This window comes from Ahaetulla prasina, chromosome 5 (assembly GCF_028640845.1).
Source record: "Ahaetulla prasina isolate Xishuangbanna chromosome 5, ASM2864084v1, whole genome shotgun sequence".
Taxonomy (NCBI): Eukaryota; Metazoa; Chordata; class Lepidosauria; order Squamata; family Colubridae; genus Ahaetulla; species Ahaetulla prasina.
Window position 1 is genome coordinate 61,058,083 of NC_080543.1, and position 22,627 is coordinate 61,080,709.

Sequence of the window (22,627 nt, forward strand, 5' to 3'; positions counted from 1 at the left end):
CAGCACAAGTCCAAAAGCTTGCAAGACTAAATCTCTGGTCCCGGTGACCAACTCAGACTGGATCCTGCATGGATGACATGCTTGGTATGACATATATGTATGTCTGTGTCTGTATAGGTACGTTCGAAAGATTAGATAGTAGATAATCTTTCAAACTCACCTCCAATCATTTCACAAACATATGCAGATTTCTTCTCAATAATACAGGTATTACCTTCAGATTGCAGTTTTTGACAGGGTTTTTTTGTTTGTTTTTTCTTTCCCAAATCGCCTAGAACCTTAGGACACTCTGGTAGTCTCCCATCTACGTGCTTCTCAGATGCATCTTCTACTTAGTTGTTTAAGATAGCCAAGAACAGCAAGGTGCTGCCACCTAGCTGGCTTTAATTTATGTACGTGATAACTATTTTATAACTATTAACCTACCTTTTAAACTGCAGATATTGTAAATTGGTTTTAAGCTGGTATGTTTGTTAATAGTTCTTTTTAGCAGTAAAAACTACAAAAACCATAGAATAATCTGCTATTACTGATTTCAGAGCACTAAGCAAAAGTGCTTCTCTTCCTCCTCCCCAACTTGTATACCTTAGTCAGTCTCCTAATTAGGCCCACCTAGTTATAGCTTTTATCAGCTTGCTAGGACAAACATCTTCAGGTTTTGCTTTTAGTTAAAGGGGATGGAAAAACAATAGGATAACATTCTATTTTGTTACTAGTAGTTCCAATATCCAGTGATATTGTTTTAATGTTTTGATATTTTAAGGAAGTAACCTATAAATCTACTAAGAGAAGTGATAACTAAAGGCTGAATAAACAGTTAAATTGTGTTTCCCCCATTGAATAGCCTTAGGTCAGAGCATCAAGTATTACACAGCATGTTAAAAATAAAACCATTGCATTCCTTCAGAACACCTCAAAAAGATTATTAACATTTCCTTCTTTTAGACATTTCAACTTTTACAGCCAACATGAGGTTAAGGGTTTTCTAACTTAAGGATGGAGTAAAATGTAGCAGTATGAGAAGCATACTTGACATTCAAATGATTGAGCCAAGTTATTTAAATTAAATCACACAACCATTTGGACCAAATAAACAGCCTGTCAGCTTCTTAGATTTTTATAAGCTTTATTTAGAACCAAAAAAAGGTTATGTATACCATCCTGTATGATTTAGGAGGCAAATTTAAATTACTTTCAAGAGCCATTCAGGAATTTTTGATCTCTCTCAGTATTCAGTTCATAGTATTTTTTCAATCAGGCCAAAGTGCCCTGGTTCCTTACATTCCTAGATCCAGACATAGCAAGGAAGGTAGGTTTTGGTGGAAAAAAGACACCACTTTGCTTAGTCTACTATGGCCTGCATAAGAAAGAAAATGCTACTTAAAAACTGGAACAACTCACAAACATACCTGGAGCTATCAGACGTATCTTTTGAATATGAGATGAAGGCAATGTTATGATACGGCAGAAAATTGGTTGCCAGGACATATGAGCCACGGTGGCACAGTGGTTAAGACTGCAGTATTGCAGATGACTTCTGCTGACTGACTGCAATTTGGCAGTTCAAATCTCACCACCTCAAGGTTGACTCAGGTTCCATCCTTCCGAGGTGGGTAAAATGAGGACCCAAATTGTTTGGGAGCAATATGCTGACTCTGTAAACCACTTAGAGAAGGCTATAAAGCACTGTGAAGTGGTATATACTGTAAGTCTGAGTCAGTGATGGCGAACCTTTTTGCCATCGCGTGCCAAAAGCCGAGGGAGCACGGGGGGTCACGCGCATGCCCACACCAATAATTCTATGTGCCCCAACCCCCACACATGCGACACCCCCCATGCTTCCCCCCCGCTTTATATATATATAAGCAGGCGGGGGGGGGGAAGCCTGAAGATGACGAATGAGACTTCGTTGAAACATCGCCAAGACACTTCCAATTTTACGCGGAAGAAAACCCGAATAACCAAAGACCTACATACAAACACCCGCGAAAACCTCAGATATATATATATATATATATATATATATATATATATATATATATATATATATATATATATATATATATATATATATTTCCATTTTCCAACATCATATTTATGTACAATCTGTTTACCATCATTAATCATTAATTTTTATTTATTGCTAATTCGGGCCTGCCTGACTGCCACTTCCTTTCTTCACAACCACCCTCTACCCTCTACTACTTTCCCCTCCTTCATCTCCTTCACTTTACTAGTTCCTCTCCTCCTTCTCCTCTCCTCCTTCTCCACTTCTCCCTTCTTCCACCCTTTCTAACCTTCTTATTCCCCTCCTCCTTCTCAACTCTTTCCTACCTACTTTCTTCCCTCCTTCTACTCCTCTCTCCCTTTCTTTCTGAAATGCCAGTCGGGTAGCCCCAATATCATTTCAAATTTTAATTTCATATCTTCAATCATTACTGTAACCAATCCATGTATCATTTCCCCCCCTCTCCCCCCACCTCCCCCCAGACTTCCCAGAGCAAATACCAGGTATTATGACCAACAATCACAAGCTAAAATATACAAAATATACATAAACTCCCACCCCTCTCTAAAACTTTAAATCCCCTCACAATAAAAATAAAGAGATAAGAAAGAATAATAAAAAATCTGCCTATCTACCTTTGCCTGTATATCTTCCATCTTATTATCTAAGTTCCAATTGTTTTGATTCTTTAGAATTTTCTCTATTTTCCTTTGCAACTCTAAATTAACTTTATTAAGTTCTTCCAAACTATCCTCCATCTGAATATAAAACCTTAATATTTGCGAAATTGCATCCTTCACCATTTTCATTTCCCTCTTCTGCTCTTCCACCACTTCCTTAAAATCCAACATCTCTTTCTCTATTTCATCAAATTTTTGATCTATTTCTGAAAAACGAGTCTCCAGAAACTCCTGTAAAAAATTTCTTAATTCCTCTTTGATGTCTTCTTTTAATTTTCGTATCTGAACTGAAGAAATTTCAAAGTTTTTAGTGGCTTTTGGTACTATTTGCTTAAAAGCCATTTTTTAAAATATATAACCTACCCAGTAACAGAGGACAAAAAGAGGTTAAAAAGGAAAGATTCAAAAAACTTTTCTTCTAAATTACTATAATCCCAAAGAAGAAGAAAAAATATAAATCATAAAATTCTCATTTCTTCCATTTAGTCAGTATCTTCTTATATATCTCCTAGTTCCACACTACTTGTTAATAAGCATTTCCTTAACTTTTGTTTCCAATACACAAACCGCCATTTGCTTGCATTCCACAAAACGCCACTTGCTTTCTTCTCTCCTAACTTCGCAACAAATGTATCCTCTATTAGGGGCTTGCAGGCTTCTTGCAAACAAATGCTAGAACTCCAGTTTCTGCTCTGTCCGCATTACAATCCATCACAAATCCATTTCTGCTGCGGAGATTGGACGCTACGTTTTTTTCTGCCAAAAGGCAGATGCCCTCCGAGTCCGGAGCTTCTTTCAGACTTTAGAAGGAGCACTCCCCTCAAGCCTCCAGAAACTTTTCTGGGGCTTCTCCGGGTGGCTCAACTTCAGCCCGAATGCTCATCTCTCCCTCTTTGCCCGAGGGGAGATTTTCAAGCTGCCGGACAGCTGATTTGTGCTGTCCTGGCAGCTCTACAGATTACGGGATTAGCGGTCTAAAAAAGACCACCATCAACGAAGCGGAGCCAAACCGGAAGCCTCTCCCCCCCAGCTTTTGGCCCAGTGGGCCCGGTACACCCTTTTTTTGCTCTCATCAGGCTTCAGAGCCTTTCTAGGAGACGGGGGGGGGGGGGCAAAACAACCTTCTCCCCTCTGGAGGTCCTCTGGAGGCTGGAAACAGCCCATTTTCCAACTTCCTGTGGGACCGGAAATTGGTAAATGGGCCGTTTTCAGCCTCCGGAAAGCCTCCGGGGAGGGGAAGGCTGTTTTGCCCCCCCCCCCCCGGCTCCTAGAAAGGCTCTGGAACATGAGAGCAAAAAACAGGCCTTCCCCACCCCCATCAGGCCCACAGGAAAACAGCCTGTTTCCCTATTGCAGGTAGGCCCAGAAGGCCTGAAAACCAGCTGGCCAGCGCACGCATGCATGCCGGTGCTGAGCTCGTGTGCCCACCAATATGGCTATGCATGCCACCTGTGGCATGTGTGCCATAGGTTCACCATCACAGGTCTAAGTGCTATTGCTATATTCATGTCTTGGTTTGGTGCCTGGAGAAATCAATTGATTCTCCCCCTCCTCATAAACTACTCCAGAAACAGAAAAGTAACTTTTAAGCAATGCTGTGGGGCATAGTGAGTCATGGGATTTTCTTTTTTACACTGTGAGAACTATTCACTGTTTAAAATCATGTCATTATAATCTTTCACCATCCTACTCCTTCTCATTATTTCAATGTGATTATTTTGTTAATTATAGGAACCAAACACGGATTGGATTTAGTAAGTATGGGATTGGACTGTGTCTGTGACTGGAGCAGTACAAAATAAATTGAAGAGCACATTAGCCCGATATCTTTTCAATTTGAATTACTAATGCATTTTCTACATCTGGAAAGTGTGTCCTAAACTAGAAAGCAGATTGAAGAGATGCAACCAACAAAGGTAGCTAAAATAAACTAGGTCTTTAAAAAAAGAGCTATTGTGATCAAAACTCTGCTTTCTTCAGTTATCTCAAGCACTATTCTGCACCTGCAATTAATTGCAGGCATTTTTGCTTATAAGTATACACTAAATTGCAGCTGCCAAAATAGGATAAGACTCAACTGTTTTAAAGATAAGACTAATACATGCTTTATGCATAAATACACCAAAGTTAATGCTATGCTGCTTAGGCTTTTGGAAAAGCTATTATAGTGTAATCACTATTAAATGTAGTTCAGCTATCTTTTTGATTCAGCATAACTCAGAGGTGCTCCATCATATGAATAACTGGCAACATCAGTATGAGATATTGGAAAGCTTTTTAAAGCCAAATCACACTCCCAGTATCACCAAGAACAGGAATGGTATACAGTATTTGTTATACTTAAACTGCTTTAAGCTTTTTCCTCCTGGAAGTTTATCAGGCTGGAGAAAAAGGGCTTCAAGCCGAGAAGTGCAACAAAGTAAGGAAAAGTACATTTTTACTTCTTCTGCCCATATATTACTTGATTAAATGTGCAGATGTTCATTTCACTATAACATGGCCACACCTGGTTTAATTACAGGGTTAATACAAAAGGAAGAGTAAAAAAATATTCATTAGTTCTAGATAATGAACTGTTATACCATGAGCAAATGCAAAGAAAAAACTTTGCACACCAAGGGTCTAGCGACACCACACGATATATGAGATGATGAAGGAACCAAATGGTTACAGATGGGATACACCCTATTGTGGCTTATTCATCACATACTGTTTTTTATATTCTTACAAGTTTCTGTGTAAAAGGTGATACATCAGCTGCTACTAATGCTTCTGTCTCAATCCAGTTTTATTATTCACTTTCCAATTCTAGGTCTGCGTCTCATAAGCAGTCTTTCCACTCTGCTATGAATCTGCCTCTTCCTCTAACTTACCACCTCAGCTACTGAGCCATGATTCAGAATCCGACTCTTGATCTTGAATCTAACAATGTTGATCCAGCTGGGCCTGTGCTTCAGGACTGTCAGCCTTGGGGAATCAGAATTCAAATAAGACTGTTAGCCACAGGCATTTCCGGTTCAGCTGCACCCAATCAGATGATACGGAACAACTTTCAGATCTAGACATATACCAAGGCAAGCATAGCAGTACTCCTCGGTGAAGGCCCTTGTGGGGCAGGGGCTGAGTAATTGCAGCCGGTGGTCTGCAGACATATTTAGATAGCTGCTTTGCTTGCAGCCTTTGTTGGAAACAACTATTTAAAATCCTAGTTTGTAGCTGTTGTTTCTGTTTGTCACCCTTTGACTCTTGGACCAGCTGACAACCTGATTTGGCTTTCTGTGAGTCTTAGAATATATTTGAATTACATTATTGCTTCTTTGACTGTAATTATCATTTTGCAAGCAAGCACTCTCTGCTAGGCATTTGAATTACATTGTCTGCTGTTATCAGCTTCTGAGTACTGTGTCTGTGTGTGACCACAATCTGAAACAGAACAACTTCCCAATTCCATCTACTCCTGCATCAATCCATTTACATCTAATGCTTTCCACAATGCTCTTCTCGCTTTCTACTAACCACCCACACATTCCAAAAACAAAATCCTGAAATAGCATCTATAAAATTAACCCAGACAAAACTAGCTATACTAAACTACCTACCTGAGCATCACATTTTAAAAAATACATGGATTTTCTGGAACCTGTATCATATGGATAGAAAATTTCTATTGGACAAGCATCAAAACATGTGGCTTTGTTTTCTGCATGGTCAAAATCTATACAAATATTTCGAATTGCTATTTTCTTTATGCAAAATAACTGGAAAGGAAATGGGGGCAGTATCCACAATCATCCAAATTTTACATTTAATTTTAACTAATTGGGATTTAAATACACAAAACAAGATGCTGATAAAGTGCATTCAAATTGCTATCACATATATAGCAAAATCTATTTTAATGATGATCAAACACTGCAGTTATTAACATCAAATTGCAAGCTTTGGACTAAAAAAAGTGAGAACTTCACTTTGGTAGAATACAGTCTAAAATAGATGTTCCATAAATGTTTATTACTCCTTTATTGTTAAAATGAATAATTCTGTGGCAACATGAGTGCACTGGCTCAATGGCCTTGAAATGGAGATAAGCACGCCCCCTGTAGGCAGCAACGACTAGCAGAGTAAAATCCATAGGGACTCCTTTACCTTTTTATTGTTAAGAGGTCAACTTAACTACAGTGCCAATTATGACACAAACACGGCCACTTATGTTAGATGTTATCAGTACTTAATGGCAATTTTGTGACATGAAGTGGTAAATACAGTGCATGTTTGCATCACTGAAGCTTGTTGCCGACACTATCTGTTGTAATAGCACAACTATCTTAACACTTCATTTTTTCTACCTATTTATTTAAATGCACGAAAGACAACTGGAGTCAAGTCATTTTTAAGGGGTTTCTTCTGATAGATTCTATGATTCAGTAGATCATATCTACTAGTGAACTCAACAAAATCTTCTGATACAAAATTCCAGAGATAATTGGGCTTGACCATGAACTATGGCAGTAAGCCAGCTTCTTTCTTATATAACTACAGGTAATCCTTGACCATGCGGTTACAACCGCACTGAAAAAAGTGACAACCACCAATGGACCATTATGACCGTTGCAGCATCCCCATGGTCATGTGATTGACATTTGGATTCTTGATAGCTGGTTCGTATTTACGATGGTTGCAGTTTTCTGGGGTCATGTGATCATCTTTTGTGACATTCTGACAAATTCAATGGGGAAGCCAGAGTCACAACTGAGTTACTAATTTAACTGCAATGATTCATTTAACAAATGTGACCAGAAAGGTTGTAAAACGGGTCAAAACTCACTTAACGAATTTCTCACTTAGCAACATAAATTCTGGGCTCAACTGTGGTGATAAATCAAGGACTACCTTTATACAATATATATTACCTCAGCCCCTGGAAAAGATGGGTGGGTAGAAGTTTGCCACTATGCAATGATTTGGGTCCATTTGACATTGTGACAAAGCATATTCTTGGCTCAGGATGAAAATCTGAGCAACTGGATTTCGAAGAGAAGGTTCTTTGTTACGATTCTTTTCTAGGTATTATTTGCAACACTGTCATTCAAGCAACATTTTAAAACATACATTTAGAAACAAGTTACTTAAAGGCACTGGGATGTGACTTGTTAATTAGGTTAGTTCTTTTGCCATTTGTTAGGGGTGAGGTATGCTGACACTAGCCATCAGGCAGATTTAATTTCAGTTATGCGTAAGAAAAAGTTTGTTTTCTGTTCAGCTTCTTCCAAACTCAGAAATGTGATAAGCATTGAGTAATATCAGGACAACTCTTCAGTTCTGACTTTTTTGGTCTGTTCACTGGATTCATGTGGATCTTTTCTCTTATTTTTCTGCTGCTGAAGTCTCTCTTCTTTCTTTTTTAGATAAATGGACATATTATCAAAAGAAGCCTTGTAGAGATTTTGAAAGCAGCTCTCTTTGTCCATAGCACCTGCAGAAGGTAGAATAAGTTAGAATTTTAAGTAACAATTAGAACAGAATAGAATAGAATAGAATAGAATAGAATAGAATAGAATAGAATAGAATAGAATAGAATAGAATAGAATAGAATTTATTGGCCAAGTGTGATTGGACACACAAGGAATTTGTCTTGGTGCATATGCTCTCAGTGTACATAAAAGAAAAGATACGTTCATCAAGGTACAACATTTACAACACAATTGATGATCAATATATCAATGTAAATCATAAGGATTGCCAGCAACAAGTTATAGTCATACAGTCATAAGTGGGAAGAGATTGGTGATGGGAACTATGAAACAATTAATAGTAGTGCAGATTCAGTAAATAGTCTGACAGTGTTGAGGGAATTATTTGTTTAGCAGAGTGATGGCCTTCGGGAAAAAACTGTTCTTGTGTCTAGTTGTTCTGGTGTGCAGTGCTCTATAGCGTCGTTTTGAGGGTAGGAGTTAAAACAGTTTATGTCCAGGATGCAAGGGAACTGCAAATAATAAATATTACTTTACAGTGCCTGGCAAATTAGTAAATATTTATAAGCAGGGGTTTTGTTTAGGCCTAAAATGAGAACAGATACTTAAGTCCTAATAAACCTATCTCCTACCATGGAGAGAAAAAAACCTATTCCAATTTCAACTACGCAAAGTTGTAGGTTTTGCTTTTCCCACATTTGATACCTGGCAGCAATTTTCTATCAGATTAGCTAAATTGTTTCTGTTCCATTGGTTTATGACAGTAAAACTTTGGCCCACACTGGTTAATGATAAGCATATCCAAACTATTAGCAAAAGAACAGATAACTACATTGGGACTAGAAGCTCTCCAAATTTCTTGCCCTTTTAGTTGCAGTAGTGCACTATTAAGATAGCTGATACTCCCAGTCGCTTGTCAAAGAAAAAGGAGGATAGATTCAGTTAGTTAACTAAAGCACGTATTAGGAAAAAGAGAGACAAAGTCTAATATACAATCAGTGAGGAGAGGTGTCCAATAGAGGTCACTGTGACATCACATGCACTGTGATATTGTTGTGCAAAGGGCACAAAAAATGTAATTTATATCAGTGACAAATATAATGTATCGTATGTCATTTGCATAATGACATTTATAGGGTTATTTACTCTCTCCAAATGTCCATGAGGAAAACGGTAAACATAGCTGTTGTCAGTAGCTATTAACAATCTACTTTTTATTTTTAAAAAAGTAATACATTTCTAATTCATTTAGTGCAGGGTTAATAAGGAATGACTAGCCTGCAGCCTCTGGGTCATATGCAGCCTAAATATTCCCACTTTACTGAAAACTGACAAAAATCCAAAAACTGGAAGAAAACTGTAATGCTAAAACTATAAACTCCAAAAGTAAGCAGTTTAAAAATCCAAGATACCTCCCAAACTACTTCCAAACCAAGTTTCACTCATAAATGTCGTGGATCTATCACATGGCTGCCTCAATCTCTCCTAAAACATTAAGAGTGTCAATAGGCCTCAAAGACTTGTTTACCATTATTTGAGAGATTAATTGCTTAACTATGAAGGATTAAAACTGATCAATATACATGGTAATTCTATGACAATTTCTCCTTTCTCCCATGTTTTTTGTCAAATTGAGAATTTGCTTGGTTCCTCACCAAACAATGTCATAGGAGTGCACTTCTCATTCTGGCAAAGATCAGTACCCATCAGAAGTTGATGGTAAGCATCATGTAGTTCAAATTTAACTGACAAGATGAATTTAAGGATGATATTAACTGGTACCTTACTCAACTACTGAGCAGAACTAAAAACAGCTACCATTAGGATTGCAATACTTATCTGCCTCAGCAAAGAATCACCAGCTCTACATATCTATTAGTCTTTCTATCTGACTGCACAAAATTAACTCTGTGGTGGATTTTTTATTTCAGCAACTGTTCTAAAAAATGGTTGAAATATTCATTCCCATCCACCTTACCAATTTTCAAAATGCTACAGCAGAAGAGATACTTTGTTCCCCTTTAGAAGGAGAAGAGGGAAAAGAGCTATTAAAATGCTGGCAACAAAAATATATAGGAACCACCATTTTCATAGGAGTAGTGACACTAATTAGGTATTAAGAGCAGGTCTTATTAACAAGCTCTGTTAATTATCTACAGTAATTACTGTCATTTTAATAGTCCCCTTTCTTCATCTGCTGATAGAGTTAAGATCTGTGCACAGCATTCTACTTCTTACCAGGAGGAGGTAAATCTGAGGGAATGACTCTGTTGTGTTCTTATGGTATTCAGCTATTCTTCTGTGGTATCAGTAAGTTGGGCATTTTAACACTTGATCCCTGTGGTTTAAACCAGGGTCTCCAACCTTGGTCCCTTTAAGACTTGTGGACTTCAATTCCCAGAGTCCCTCAGCCAGAAAAGCTGGCTGAGGAACTCTGGGAGTTGAAGTCCACAAGTCTTAAAGGGACCAAGGTTGGAGACCCCTGGTTTAAACCAATGTTTCTTAATCTTGGCAACTTGAAGATGGGTCGACTTCAACTCCCAGAATTCCTCAGCCAGCTGAAGCCCACCCATCTTCAGAGTCAGCAAGGTTGAGAAACTGAGCAATGAGGCTTCCAGATAACTTCTCCCACCTCCAAGAACCAATACTCATGCAGAAACCAAAGCTAAAACTAAAGTCAGCTTTAGCAGAACTTCAGGGATGGATTCTCCAAATCGTAGTCAGACCTTCCATGTAAAGTATTTGTTTGGTCTGTTAAACTCATATATCCTACCTTCAAATATTCTCCAATGGTCACATATGTACTTGGACATTTTCACTAATTCTTTCTTGTCAATAACAGGCTGAAAACAAAACAGAACAACAGTGGCTATTGAAAATTTCATAGTAAGCAGGGGGCTTTTCATACAGGCTGGTGTACTGAAAACAGCTCCCATAATCTTCTGTTTTGCCTGACCCATTTCCATGTTTTCATGAAGGTATACAACAACAAAAAAGATATTCAACAATAAAGAAGACATTCTACTTTCAGATGAAAAATAAGTAAATTAGGTCAGTGCCTCTTTTTCCTTAACAGCAGATCTAGTTTTTTTTAAAATTTAGACTGCTGTGTATTGACCCACAATTACACTAGGTTTATAGCTATGCACACATACACAAAGGGTCCTCAGCTTGAGCTGCTATACCCCATTTTCTTTTTCCCAAATTTAACTGAGAAATCTTCAAACCAAGGTACAATATTCTAAAAAACCAAAAGCCCAGCTGCAGGACAGATGTGACAAAGAAGTAAATTTACATGCTTCTGATGTTTTTCTTTTATATACTGCATACATAAAATTTAGTTATGATTTGAACTGAGCCGCTATATCCCACTCAGCATGTTCAATTATGTATTGCCGAACAATACTCTAGATTTTAATTTGAGGGATCTACATTGAACTATATTTTTTGTTTAGAACTAGCAAAACAAACATCAACGATAGAAAAATCATTAAAGAGCTGAAGTATTATACTACAGAAATGCATGGTAATCAGGACTTCGGGTTGACGTCGCAGCGAGATCAGACACAAGAAGCAGGTCTTCACTCTTTTGTGCCAAATCCTCCCTGTTGTGGATTCTGAGAGAAGCCAAAGCCTCCCTATAGGGGAGGCAAAGCAGAGGGTGCCCTGCGTGGTCGCAGAAAGTCGCAACTCTCCTGCCTAGAGTTTTTCTTGCCCTCTCAGCCACGATGAGGAGAAGAGGCAGCCTAAACATGGCTGCCACGAAGCTGGGGCAGCCGAGGAAAACCTAAGATTGCTGTTAGAGCAGAATTAGTGAACAGCGATTGGAACTGGGTGAAAAGACCCCTTTTTTCCCCATTTAGTTCCTAAACTTAAAAAAAAAAAGAAGAAAATCCAGAGAGGAAAAAAGACTCTTAGATTTTTTTAAAGCAGTAAATAACCATAGAGAGAAAAATCCTAGACCCGAATGAAAGGAACTAAGGGGAGAAAAGCTAAAAATCTTTTAATCAAAGAAAATTGGATTTTAAACTGGGTAGGCGTTGTTATGGAAAGAGATTATAATATGCTGGAACTATGTATCTGAACTGATTCGAGTATCTAATTTTATCTTTATAAACTGAATTAAATTTGGATTTTAATTTATCATGTTTGAAACAACGCTGAAACCTCTGTTGATACTGCCATCTACTGGTGAATGGAATATACTAAGGTAAAGGTTCCCCTCGCACATATGTTCTAGTCATTCCTGACTCTAGGTGGTGGTGCTCATCTCCGTTTCAAACCGAAGAGCCAGCACTGTCCAAAGATGTCTCCATGGTCATGTGGCCGGCATGACTCAACACCAAAGGTGCACGGAACGCTGTTACCTTCCCACCAAAGGTGGTCCCTATTTTTCTACTTACACTTTTTACGGGCTTTCGAACTGCTAGGTTGGCAGAAGCTGGGACAAGTAACGGGAGCTCACCCCATTACACAGAAACCAGGGATTCAAAAGGTTGAACTGCCGACCTTTCTATCGACAAGCTCAGCATCTTAGCCACTGAGCCCCACCATGTTCCCTGGAATATACTACACCCATACAAATCTAGAAAAACTTTGACAGAAGAAATAAGCAACATCTTTTTGAAGGATTGTGGTGATACTAACTGTCCTATAATTAATTACTTTACTATTGTGATAAGGAAGACTTTTAAGTAAGGTAAAGTTATTTTTGTTGTGTGGAAACTGTCTGGACTATTTAAATGGAATTGATTTAATAACCCTGAGATGTAAAGAGCTATGATTATTGAACTCTTTGTTGAACAAAACTGGAACTGAATATATTGTTTGTGGCCCTGACTAAAAGTGGACTTATTAAACTAAAACAAGATGCCTTTTCAGGGGGAAATGAGTGAGATTTCAAGTGAAATGGCATGGATGTTTCAAAACATAAGGGATACCATTATAAAGAACCAAAGAAAGATAAGACTTAATCCAAGGTATAAGTGACAAAGAAAATATGATACAACTGGCAATGAATGAAGATCAGAGTCCAGGAAAGAAAAGAGGCAGTGGAAAGAATGGAGGAAAAGACAGAACAGGCAAACCACTAAATAAAACAAGAGGATGAGAAAAACTTTTTGAGAGATATAAAAATGGAATTGGAATTGGATAATCTGGAAGATGTTTTTGAAAGAAAGATAGTAGTATGGGTGAATACTCTGGAGATATGGCAGCTTAGGAGGATAGAGATAGGAAAAATATTTAGATGTAATACTGGACATGCAGATGTTGACAGAGACAAAGATCCAAGAGAGGAGTATGGGAGGAAAGCCAAAAAACGAATAAGAATTGAAGTATTAAAACAGGCAAGGGATGATGGATAGAATAGAGCTAATTTTTTTCCTTTCTTCTTTTTTCTAATATAATGATGACCTGATTAAAAACTAGAAATAGAGGTAGAAATAAGAATATACACCTTTTTATGGAGGACTATGTATTAACATAAATATGTATTTTAACATTAGGATTAATAAGTGTGACCTGACTAGAAGCCAGAAATAGAGGTAGAAATAAGGGGGAATATTAGTAGTTATAATTTCTATATAAATTGAAAGTAAGTAATAATTAGATAGAAAGTTGAGAAGTTGAAAGATGGTATTACTATGTATATTCAAGAAGATCATTGACATCAGAATGGAACATTGAAATGTTGAATATACTTTAAAATAATCAAGTACATTAATATTAGGATTACATAAATTTGATTAATGTAATAATTGACTGTTATTCGTATTAATATTAATCATACCCAGAGGCCACACTGTTCATGTATTGATGTTGATATATGTTTAAAAATAAAAACCCAATAAACCTTGAAAAAAAAAGAAATGCACGGTAATCCAACGATAGTAATTCAGCAATTGGCCAGAATCTTTTGCCATACACCACAGAATTAAAAATACATGTAGCAGTCTATGATCATAAAAATTCTCTCACCTGCCACTGTCCATCCTCAAGTTGGTAGAATAGAAGAGGTATTTGCTGATTCTCCTGCAGTACCCAGACCCCACCTGTTTCTTCAAATGCAATGTCCCAACCTTTGTGGCTTAAGGTTATGTGCTGTTTAAAAATTAAACTCTGAGCACCGGCATCAAGCTGGAAGATGGATACTGCAGGAATACTTTTAGAAGCAACCAACATTACGTTACTTTTATACATCACGTTTCCTACACCAATTACATCAAATGATTCCCACATGGTTAAGAAAATGATATGTCAAGTGTAGTAAAGGGGTCTCCAAACTCATCAACTTTAAGACTTGTGAACTCCAACTCCAAGAATTCCCCAGCTAGCATGGGGAACTGAAGTTCACAACTCTTAAAAGTTGACAGGTTTGAAGACCCCTGGTATGGCTTAATTCTCATCTAATCAGAAGTAACTTTTGTTGAACTTATTACAGCTTATTCTTAGGTAAATAAATATAGAACTGAAACTTTAGAAGCTCTGCAAAATTAGATAAGTTATTGCTAGTGTCGGCTGGTACATGCAATATAGCCACTTTAAGGAACTCCTATGGTAATATTTCAAGGAAACTCTCCAATATCTGCTATGAAGCAGCAGAAGTAATTTCACAATGTCAACATTCATTAGAAATCATCTATAAACTCTTATTATAATCCCTTAATTCAAATAAGTTTCACATTATTCCTGTACGATACCATCACCATATCTTATGTCATTTAATCAATTGATTCCATAATACAGGTAGTCCTTGACATGACCAGAATTGAGTCCAAAATTTCCATTGCTAAGCAAGACATTAAGTGAGCTTTGCTTCATTTTACAACCATTAACCAGTTGTTAAGTGAATCAGTTAAGTTAGTAACATGGTTGTCTAGTGAATCTGGCTTCCTCATAGACTTTGCTTGTCAGAAGGGGACAAAAAGTGATCACATGACCAAGGGACACGGCAACTGTCATATGACTGTGGGGATGCTGCAACGGTTATAAATATCAAAACCGGTCATAAGTCACTTTTTCAGTAACATTGTAATTTTGAATGTTCACTAAACAAATGGTAGTAAGTCGACAACTACCTGTTTAGTATAAACTTTACAGAAATCAGACATAGCTTGTAATGAAATAATGTAATTGCCTGCTGCCTCTACAGTAATTATATTTTTTCCTCTTACCAGTCATATAAAACAGCAATGTAATTTCCTTCACAACAATAAGCTATTCTTGAGACTGCGTATTTCTGAGGAGGAAAAGAAATGTAAACGTAATTGGCAAGAGCTAATATTTTTATGTTTGGGAAGAAATAGAACAGTAGTAAAAGAAACCTTGGATCAAAAACATGTATATCAGGGTTTTTAATAACAAAGACAAGCTGTCTCTTATTCAGTCTACCCCGATTTCTGTTCTGAGCAAAGACAGCAAGATGAAAAATACAAAATATCTAAGGGGGCAGAAGTTGGATGAATAGTTACAATGCAAAAAGAAAATGTTCTTGAACCTCCATGATTGGTATAACCACTGCACAATCATTTAGTTACAATTTTTAGAATATCACTACATCTGTTCACACAGTGGAGGTTAGTACAACAGAGAGACAGAGTATCTGCTTGTCCATGTTTTATCTGGACTAATTTAGCATTCCCCAGACAAAATGCTCTCATACTATCCTCTCTGAGATCAACCCAACAGCATTTATTTAAAATTAGTGAAAAGTAAGCCTCCAATGACACGAAGAAATATTTCTAAACAGTTTTAAATATTAGTGTACTCATTTTGTGAAGTAATTGCATTCTACAATTCTACTTCTCAAAATATTATTTACCAAAAAACCTATATTTTATAGAATCAAAAGTTGATTTTCAGTAGCATAAACCTGCTGTCAAAACTTTATGACAATTCAATAAATTCATTCAAAAAAGAAAATACAAATGTAAAAAAAAAGAAAAATGGAAACATGCATATTATAGAGAACATCTACACAAAAGACAATTACCTTCTTATTCTTACCAGCTTCACTTATGTTCAAATTATTCAACTGAAAGCAATGTAGTTCTTTCCCACTTTTATACTTCCAGAGCCTCAATGTACCATCCTAGGAAGTTCACGAGATGAGCTAATTATTATTTTTGCCACTGAGAGGTCTCTCATATACTGTATACACATTAACAAGGTTGATATCATATTAAGCTATAATTCCTTTATCTATAGTTGATTAAACAAGCTATAATGTCTGGGTCCACACCTAACTTTAAGCATAGGTCACGATGTGTAAATCACAACAATGTGCATAATACAATTTGATGAGCAAAAAAACAAAGAAACCACATTGTGACTTAGCATAATTATAAATTCATCCAATGGTTTAAAAGCCCTCTTAGATACATGCATATATATCTCATGTATATTGAGCAATAAATATTCATAATATCTAATGATTTCTAATAACACATTACTGTATTTCATATTGAGTTCAAATAGATATTAATAATGAATAAAGTGGTGTAAAACACTTGGGAGAATGATGATTCCCTACAATGTTAATTATTCTTCATGTTTCAGCCAAAAACATGAGTGGCAGCAAGAGAAATTGAATCTTTTACTTATTAGAGGAAAGAAAAAATGCATTTTATAAGCACTTATTAACATTCTAGATGTACAGAATCCCAGATAATTTACATACCCCAGAAGCAGATAAAAGAAGATCAGAAAAGTTTGGCAGTACCAATATTTTGCTGACAAATCTAGAAAGAAAAAAATAAATTGAAACAAAAGCAATAAACAGTAAAATTATATGTATATACAGCTGTGCAAGAAATTTTGTACCTAGACTGATATCTTTCCTTGTATTTCTAGAAAAATCTGCATATAAAAAGTTTATCCCAATATTTTTCTTTTTAATAAATCAGTTTTAAAAATTTGTATATGATAGCTATAAGTAGCAATCTCTTAGTGAAGTGTTTCTTTGAACATTAAGACTAATTTATTGCCACTAGGAACAAAGCATGACTATATATGCTGAGGATGCACAAAATTTCCACTGAAGTGGTACCTATTTATCTACTTGCATTTGCATGCTTTCAAACTGCAAGGTTAGCAGAATTTGAGAAGTCTCAATTCTTATCCTTCATTAGGGACTACGACTATCAGCATCTATGCAGAAAAAAGGATGTGCATGCACGCACACACAAAATAATTCTTTTGAATAGTTTTTTTATTAACAAATGCTTTTTAGGCTAGGGAATGTTCTAATGGATGACATGTTAGCTACATTTTGAAATAACAACATAAGCTTTTCTGAAAATCTGAATTCCCTCAGCATCCAACTCATTTATTTCTTCCCAAATCAGAGCTAGAATGGATTCTTTAAAAATCATCCAAGGAAGTGAACATTTATTATTATTTTTAAGTAGTCTAAAGCATTTCTGATCCCGAGATTGATTAGAATACTAGCTATTATTAAGCTTGAGTTTAAATATGGCTTCCTTCTTCTTGTTTCCTTATGTTAGTAAAAAGGAGAAGTTTTCTTTCAATCTCACTGAAAACAGTTTTTTGGTTACTCACTCTCTGTGACCCAAGCAAAAGGACACTATAACATGCGGTGCTTTAGTCAAACTAACTCGGATCTTCTCATCTCGATCAGCTGTTACAATATACTGGTCATCAGGACTCAATGTCTAATGATAACAGACAATAGAAATATGATCAATGGCATGTTCAGGCATAATCATCCACGCACCAACTGTATCATTTGTTTGGCTTCAAACTGATAATCTTAGAAAGACTGGGAGGAATAACGAAAAGTTACCAGTCTACATTTTACAAACCTGTTTACGTATATATGCATTTGTCGTAATAATGGCTAATATACAGAAAATCATCTAATTTTTCAGTCTCATTTGATAGAGTTGAACTCATTAAGTAACTATGCAGTACACACTACCTCTCAGCCCAAACTACTTCATAGGGATGATTCTGAGAGGGAAAAAAAATAAGACTTATTCTTTTTTATCAAATTATTTATCAGATTTTAAAACTGGCCACCTCCTTCAGAGTGACTCTGGGCTGTGTAGAGATAAAATATCAACCCATAAAAAACAGTATATACAGTATTTTTTTTTAAAAAGGATGAATTAAAAATCAGTGTCAAGCTTAATTAAAAGGCAGAGAGAGGGCTTTCAAGACACTAGCCAGCCTCAAGCCTGTATGCAGCTATGTGAGTCCCAAACAAGATCTCAGAAAAAGTTTTTACGCCTTTCCAGAAGGACAGGAGGAAAATGTTCCACAGGGCAGGGGCAATGAAAGCAGGGGCAAAGAAAGCCTTCTTCTTGGACCCTGTCAGTTGGAATTCTTTATCTGACAAGATCTGTAACATACCTTCCCTGCCTGATAAAGATGGATTTAAATTTGATTAATCTTTAATAAAATATATTATTGGAAATATCCATTAAAAACTCATGTGTACCAAATCCAACAAAAGAGACAAGTGTCCAAGCTCAATTGTTCCTGCATTTTTGGGTTCTATTATTGAATAAGAATACACATCGCCAGATTTGTCAGCAACCAAAATTTTGTCTTCTGCAGATGTTATTATCAGGGAGGTACATCTTCTCATGACAGGTCTGAAAAAAAAATAGACATAATTCAACATTTTTGAATGTCAGAATCTAACATGGTCTGCATGTGACTAACAAAAGCATAACAAATCTGTAACACCCATAATATCCGAGAATTCCAAAAATGGTTGGGAAAAATGCCCGAGACATCAGTTTGGAAGCAGCTTTAGATTCACAAAAAAACAACAACCAACACCTAACAACCTTGCATCACAAGTATGTGAGGCTTGGCATGGTTTGGGAGATTTGCCAATGTCATGGAAAGTGATTATGAAGCCATTGGCTTATCCAAAAGTTTGCAGAGCAACAGAAAAATATTTCTAGGCTGTTCTTCAGCTGGAGTGACAAAGGAAACATAAAACACAACAATAAAGTTAAGAAACAAATCCAAGTAGAACAGGAAATTTAACATAACAAAGTAAGGAATGTGTGTGTGTATATCTTTTGAGACAGTCTTGATTTTTGGCAATTGCCTGTACTGGTCTCTGCAGTTTTCTTGGAAGTGGTTTGCCCTTGCCTGCTTTCAAGGCTGAGAGAGAGTAAGTCACCCAAGATCACTCAGGAGAGTTCATGCTAAGAAATGTACGGTCTCTGGCTTTTAGCTTATTACCTTAACTGCTACACCAAACTGGCCCCCTAGGGAAAACAGGCATAATTTCTGTTACTAATGCTTAGATTTATAAAAAAATATTTTAAAACATTTTCCTTCTCATACCTTATGCTCAGACATTCCCAGGAAGGCTTTGTGCAGAAAAGAATTAATTGTTTGTTGTCGTCAGTCAGAACAAAATACTTCCCTGATGAAGAAAATGCACAGGCAAGGATATTATTTGTTTTCCCTAGTGGCTTTCCATCCTCACTAAAAAGAGAAAAAACATGAAACATTTTATTCAAAAATGAACCATTTCAAGCACTTCAAATTATATTTTCTGAGATAATATTTTCAAATATTTTACAGAACATCTGTTCTTTGATCGTGTAAAAAAATTTAAATGTCTATGAAGATTCTTAGTTATCCAGGTCATAGTTATCCCAAAGGTAGCTTTTTCAAAAGGCAACTGGACTTTCTGGTTTTTCTTTGAAGATGTTTGGAAGTGAAACATCTTCAAAAAAAAAAATAAAAATCCAGAAAGTCCAGTTGCCTTTTGAAAAAGCACCTTTGGGATCAAAAAATTAAGAAACAATGGAAGCTATTTCTTAGTATTAATTTTAATTAATTTAATTAAATTTATTTAATTTTACTTTGCTTTTTAACTGATATCAGACTGATTGAAAAGACACTCCTCTTATAAGCAATGCTTATCTAAGAGAGGTAAATGCCATATTTTCCAAAAATATCTCTAGAGATGCTTAATTATAGATTCAATTATCCCCAATTAGCATGGTTGTTTGTTCTTTGATATGAGATTGCAGTAGAAGTAATGTTTTATATACCTGGGAAATTAAATACTCTCACCTTTCTTGTTTTTCTTGAAGTTTTTTGCTTGCAGTACTACAGTCATAAATGAAAACATCATCACTGCTGTAAATGAAATATACATGTAAATGAATATACATCACATAAATATTTTCTATGGAAGCAATCTCGTGTTGAACTCTTAAAAAACAGAGCAATGTTCCCTATACCAATAGGTTAGCAACCTACAGCTCTATTTTTTCCCCAGACCTAAACCTAATCTCACTTGTTGGTATTCTCAGCACCTATTCCGATTTCTTTGAATCTTTGTTAAAATGCCTAGAACAGAAAATAATACTTGAGGTAGAACATGATCCATGCAAATATAGTGGAGCAATATATCTATTGATACAGAGTAAAACTGAATTTGCCTTTTCAGCAACCTTATATTCAACGTGGTCAGCTAAAAGTCAAAATACTTCTTCAGAATATGAATTCAAGCCAAATATACCCCCATCTTGTTTCTGTTCATTTGATTTCTTTTTTCCTGTTTCTATTTTGTTATTTTACCTTTATTTTTCAGCTTGTATGCTACTCTTTCATCCCACTTCTTTTGTTTGTCTTCTACAGTATATCTCATACAGTTTTCTTTCATCTAAAATTTGCAAAGTATTTCCTCCATCTCTGAATCTACCAAACCCTTAACATTTGTCAGCTAATTAACAAACACCCAATATCCTATGTTGACTTACAAATCAGATTACTGTCACACCGTTTGTCAAATTCTATGCTGAAATTAAGATATATTATATCCACAGGATCCCTACAGTCTATTAAGAAAAATACATCTTATAACAAAGAAAGTACCTTCAGCAAAAAATCTATGTAGAAATTTAAGAATAAATTAAAATGTCCACAAATTCTCAATATTTCCATTTGGTCTCTCAAATGTTCTCCATTAATTAGATTGGTTAGATTCTACTCAAGTATAGGCAATATTTCCTGCCTTCCTCTATTCTGTGAATGAGAAAGTGTTAAAGAGAAGATTTTAAGAGGTGGTCAAAAATGACCTAGGTAGGTACATGCTTGGTAGTTTGTCCCCATACAGATACTTGGAATGAAGTCTTCCATCACACTCAATTCATACTTTTTTTTTTTAAAAAAAAAGGCTTTTGGAGGGTTATTGAATCACTGTGAAAGATAATTATTGCTACTATTTGGAAAGAAACAATATTTTTTTTAGAAACTTCCAAATGTGGGTTTTGAGTTTGTTTTGGTGCCTTTTCATTACTGAATGATTCCTGGCAACTGCCTGGCCAAATCCCTGCCGTTTTCCCCAAAAGATTTTTTGGTCATTGTTTGCCACTGCCTCCTTCCTAAGGCTGAGGGAGAGTGCCTGTTCCAAGGTGCACCAAAATCAGCAGTCTCTAGCCTGGTGCCTTAACCGCTCCACCAAACCGGCTCTTTCTTCATGTTAGTAGTCTCATAATTAAAGTGTGCACAGTTGATAGAAGCTTCACTCTCTCTTTTTCTCCGTATTACTTTACCTTTGCCCCTTCGCTAGTCTTCCACTATCAGGTCTGTGCCTGTACAATATGTAAACTAGCCCCCACCAATTTGATTTCTTCAGAATATATTGGACTATCTCTATCATTCCCATTATGCCTATCGGTATCCATCTGTTAACCGTAACGGAAGTATTAATCTACAGACCAAAAGGCAGGTGAAAGTTTATTTAAACTCCAACCTTTCAGACACACACACCCTTTCACTCACTTGGTCTCTTTATAATTAGCGGCGAAGAACTTCGTGCCGCCGCTAACCGCCATCAGATCCTCGCAAATGAGGAGCTTCGGAGCAGCACTCACGATTCCATCAACATCAGCCGCCTCCATCGTCACGGCCAGACCCACGTTGGGGCGCCCGAGACTCGTCACCAGCTAATGATGTCATCCCCGGCCTACTAATGATGACCTCAGAAAAGCCCGGCTTGCCATAGAGATGGGCCTACAGTTGTTTGGAACCTGAACTGTTAGGAATTCCTCCTCATTCCTTTGTGGGAACAGAACTATCGGAAGATGGAAAGTCTGATCGATATTTCCAACAGAAAAGCTGCCATAGGTTTCCATAATCTCGTCTCGTGATAATGAATGCCCTGGGGAGGCGCCATCATAGAGAGGAAAGAATATAATTCTTTATTGATTATTTTATTTATCCATTTTATTGAAAATGGAATAAAATAAAAGGAAAGGAAATGCACTCATAAAGGGCAATATTTGTAGGGTTGAAATGAGGGATCCTTGGTGCTGATGAGGTTACTTAGTTTGGGTAATGAAACGTCTGCAAGAAAACAACTTCAGATGGCACCAAGGACCCCCACACACACACACCTCCCATATTGCACTCAAGACAATGATCCATGTCCGTCCGTCCATCCATCTGGGTTTAGAAGCACACGG

General features: G+C 36.6%; 2 protein-coding genes across 2 annotated transcripts in view; both read right to left on the minus strand.

The window, feature by feature from the left end:
• The window catches only part of LOC131199363 (uncharacterized), a 170,337-nt gene extending 147,710 nt beyond the window's left edge, over positions 1-22,627 (minus strand). The window contains exons 1-10 of the mRNA XM_058185068.1: positions 22,559-22,627; positions 21,945-22,323; positions 20,229-20,294; positions 19,488-19,631; positions 18,622-18,778; positions 17,721-17,833; positions 16,840-16,900; positions 16,153-16,251; positions 15,335-15,399; positions 5,562-5,655 (exon numbers count right to left, since the gene is read on the minus strand). Coding sequence (XP_058041051.1) covers positions 5,562-5,655; positions 15,335-15,399; positions 16,153-16,251; positions 16,840-16,900; positions 17,721-17,833; positions 18,622-18,778; positions 19,488-19,631; positions 20,229-20,294; positions 21,945-22,063 — 918 coding nt within the window. The 5' untranslated portion in view covers positions 22,064-22,323; positions 22,559-22,627. The remainder of the gene's footprint in view (positions 1-5,561; positions 5,656-15,334; positions 15,400-16,152; positions 16,252-16,839; positions 16,901-17,720; positions 17,834-18,621; positions 18,779-19,487; positions 19,632-20,228; positions 20,295-21,944; positions 22,324-22,558) is intronic.
• Positions 6,472-15,322, minus strand: LOC131199369 (tRNA (guanine-N(7)-)-methyltransferase non-catalytic subunit WDR4-like). Its single transcript, XM_058185083.1, has 3 exons — positions 14,139-15,322; positions 10,933-11,002; positions 6,472-8,161 (listed from the first exon to the last, which is right to left on the minus strand). The coding sequence occupies exons 1-3, from the start codon at positions 14,397-14,399 to the stop codon at positions 7,989-7,991; spliced, it is 504 nt and encodes a 167-aa protein (XP_058041066.1). The 5' UTR covers positions 14,400-15,322; the 3' UTR covers positions 6,472-7,988.

Coding starts and splice junctions, on each gene's coding strand:
- LOC131199369 (XM_058185083.1), bottom strand. CDS start 14,399: ATGTGGGAATCATTTGATGTAATTGGTGTAGGAAACGTGATGTATAAA. Junction 11,003..14,138: donor TTGAGGATGGACAGTGGCAG/GTGAGAGAATTT, acceptor TTTTGTTTTCAG/CCTGTTATTGACAAGAAAGA. Junction 8,162..10,932: donor CCATTGGAGAATATTTGAAG/GTAGGATATATG, acceptor TACCTTCTGCAG/GTGCTATGGACAAAGAGAGC.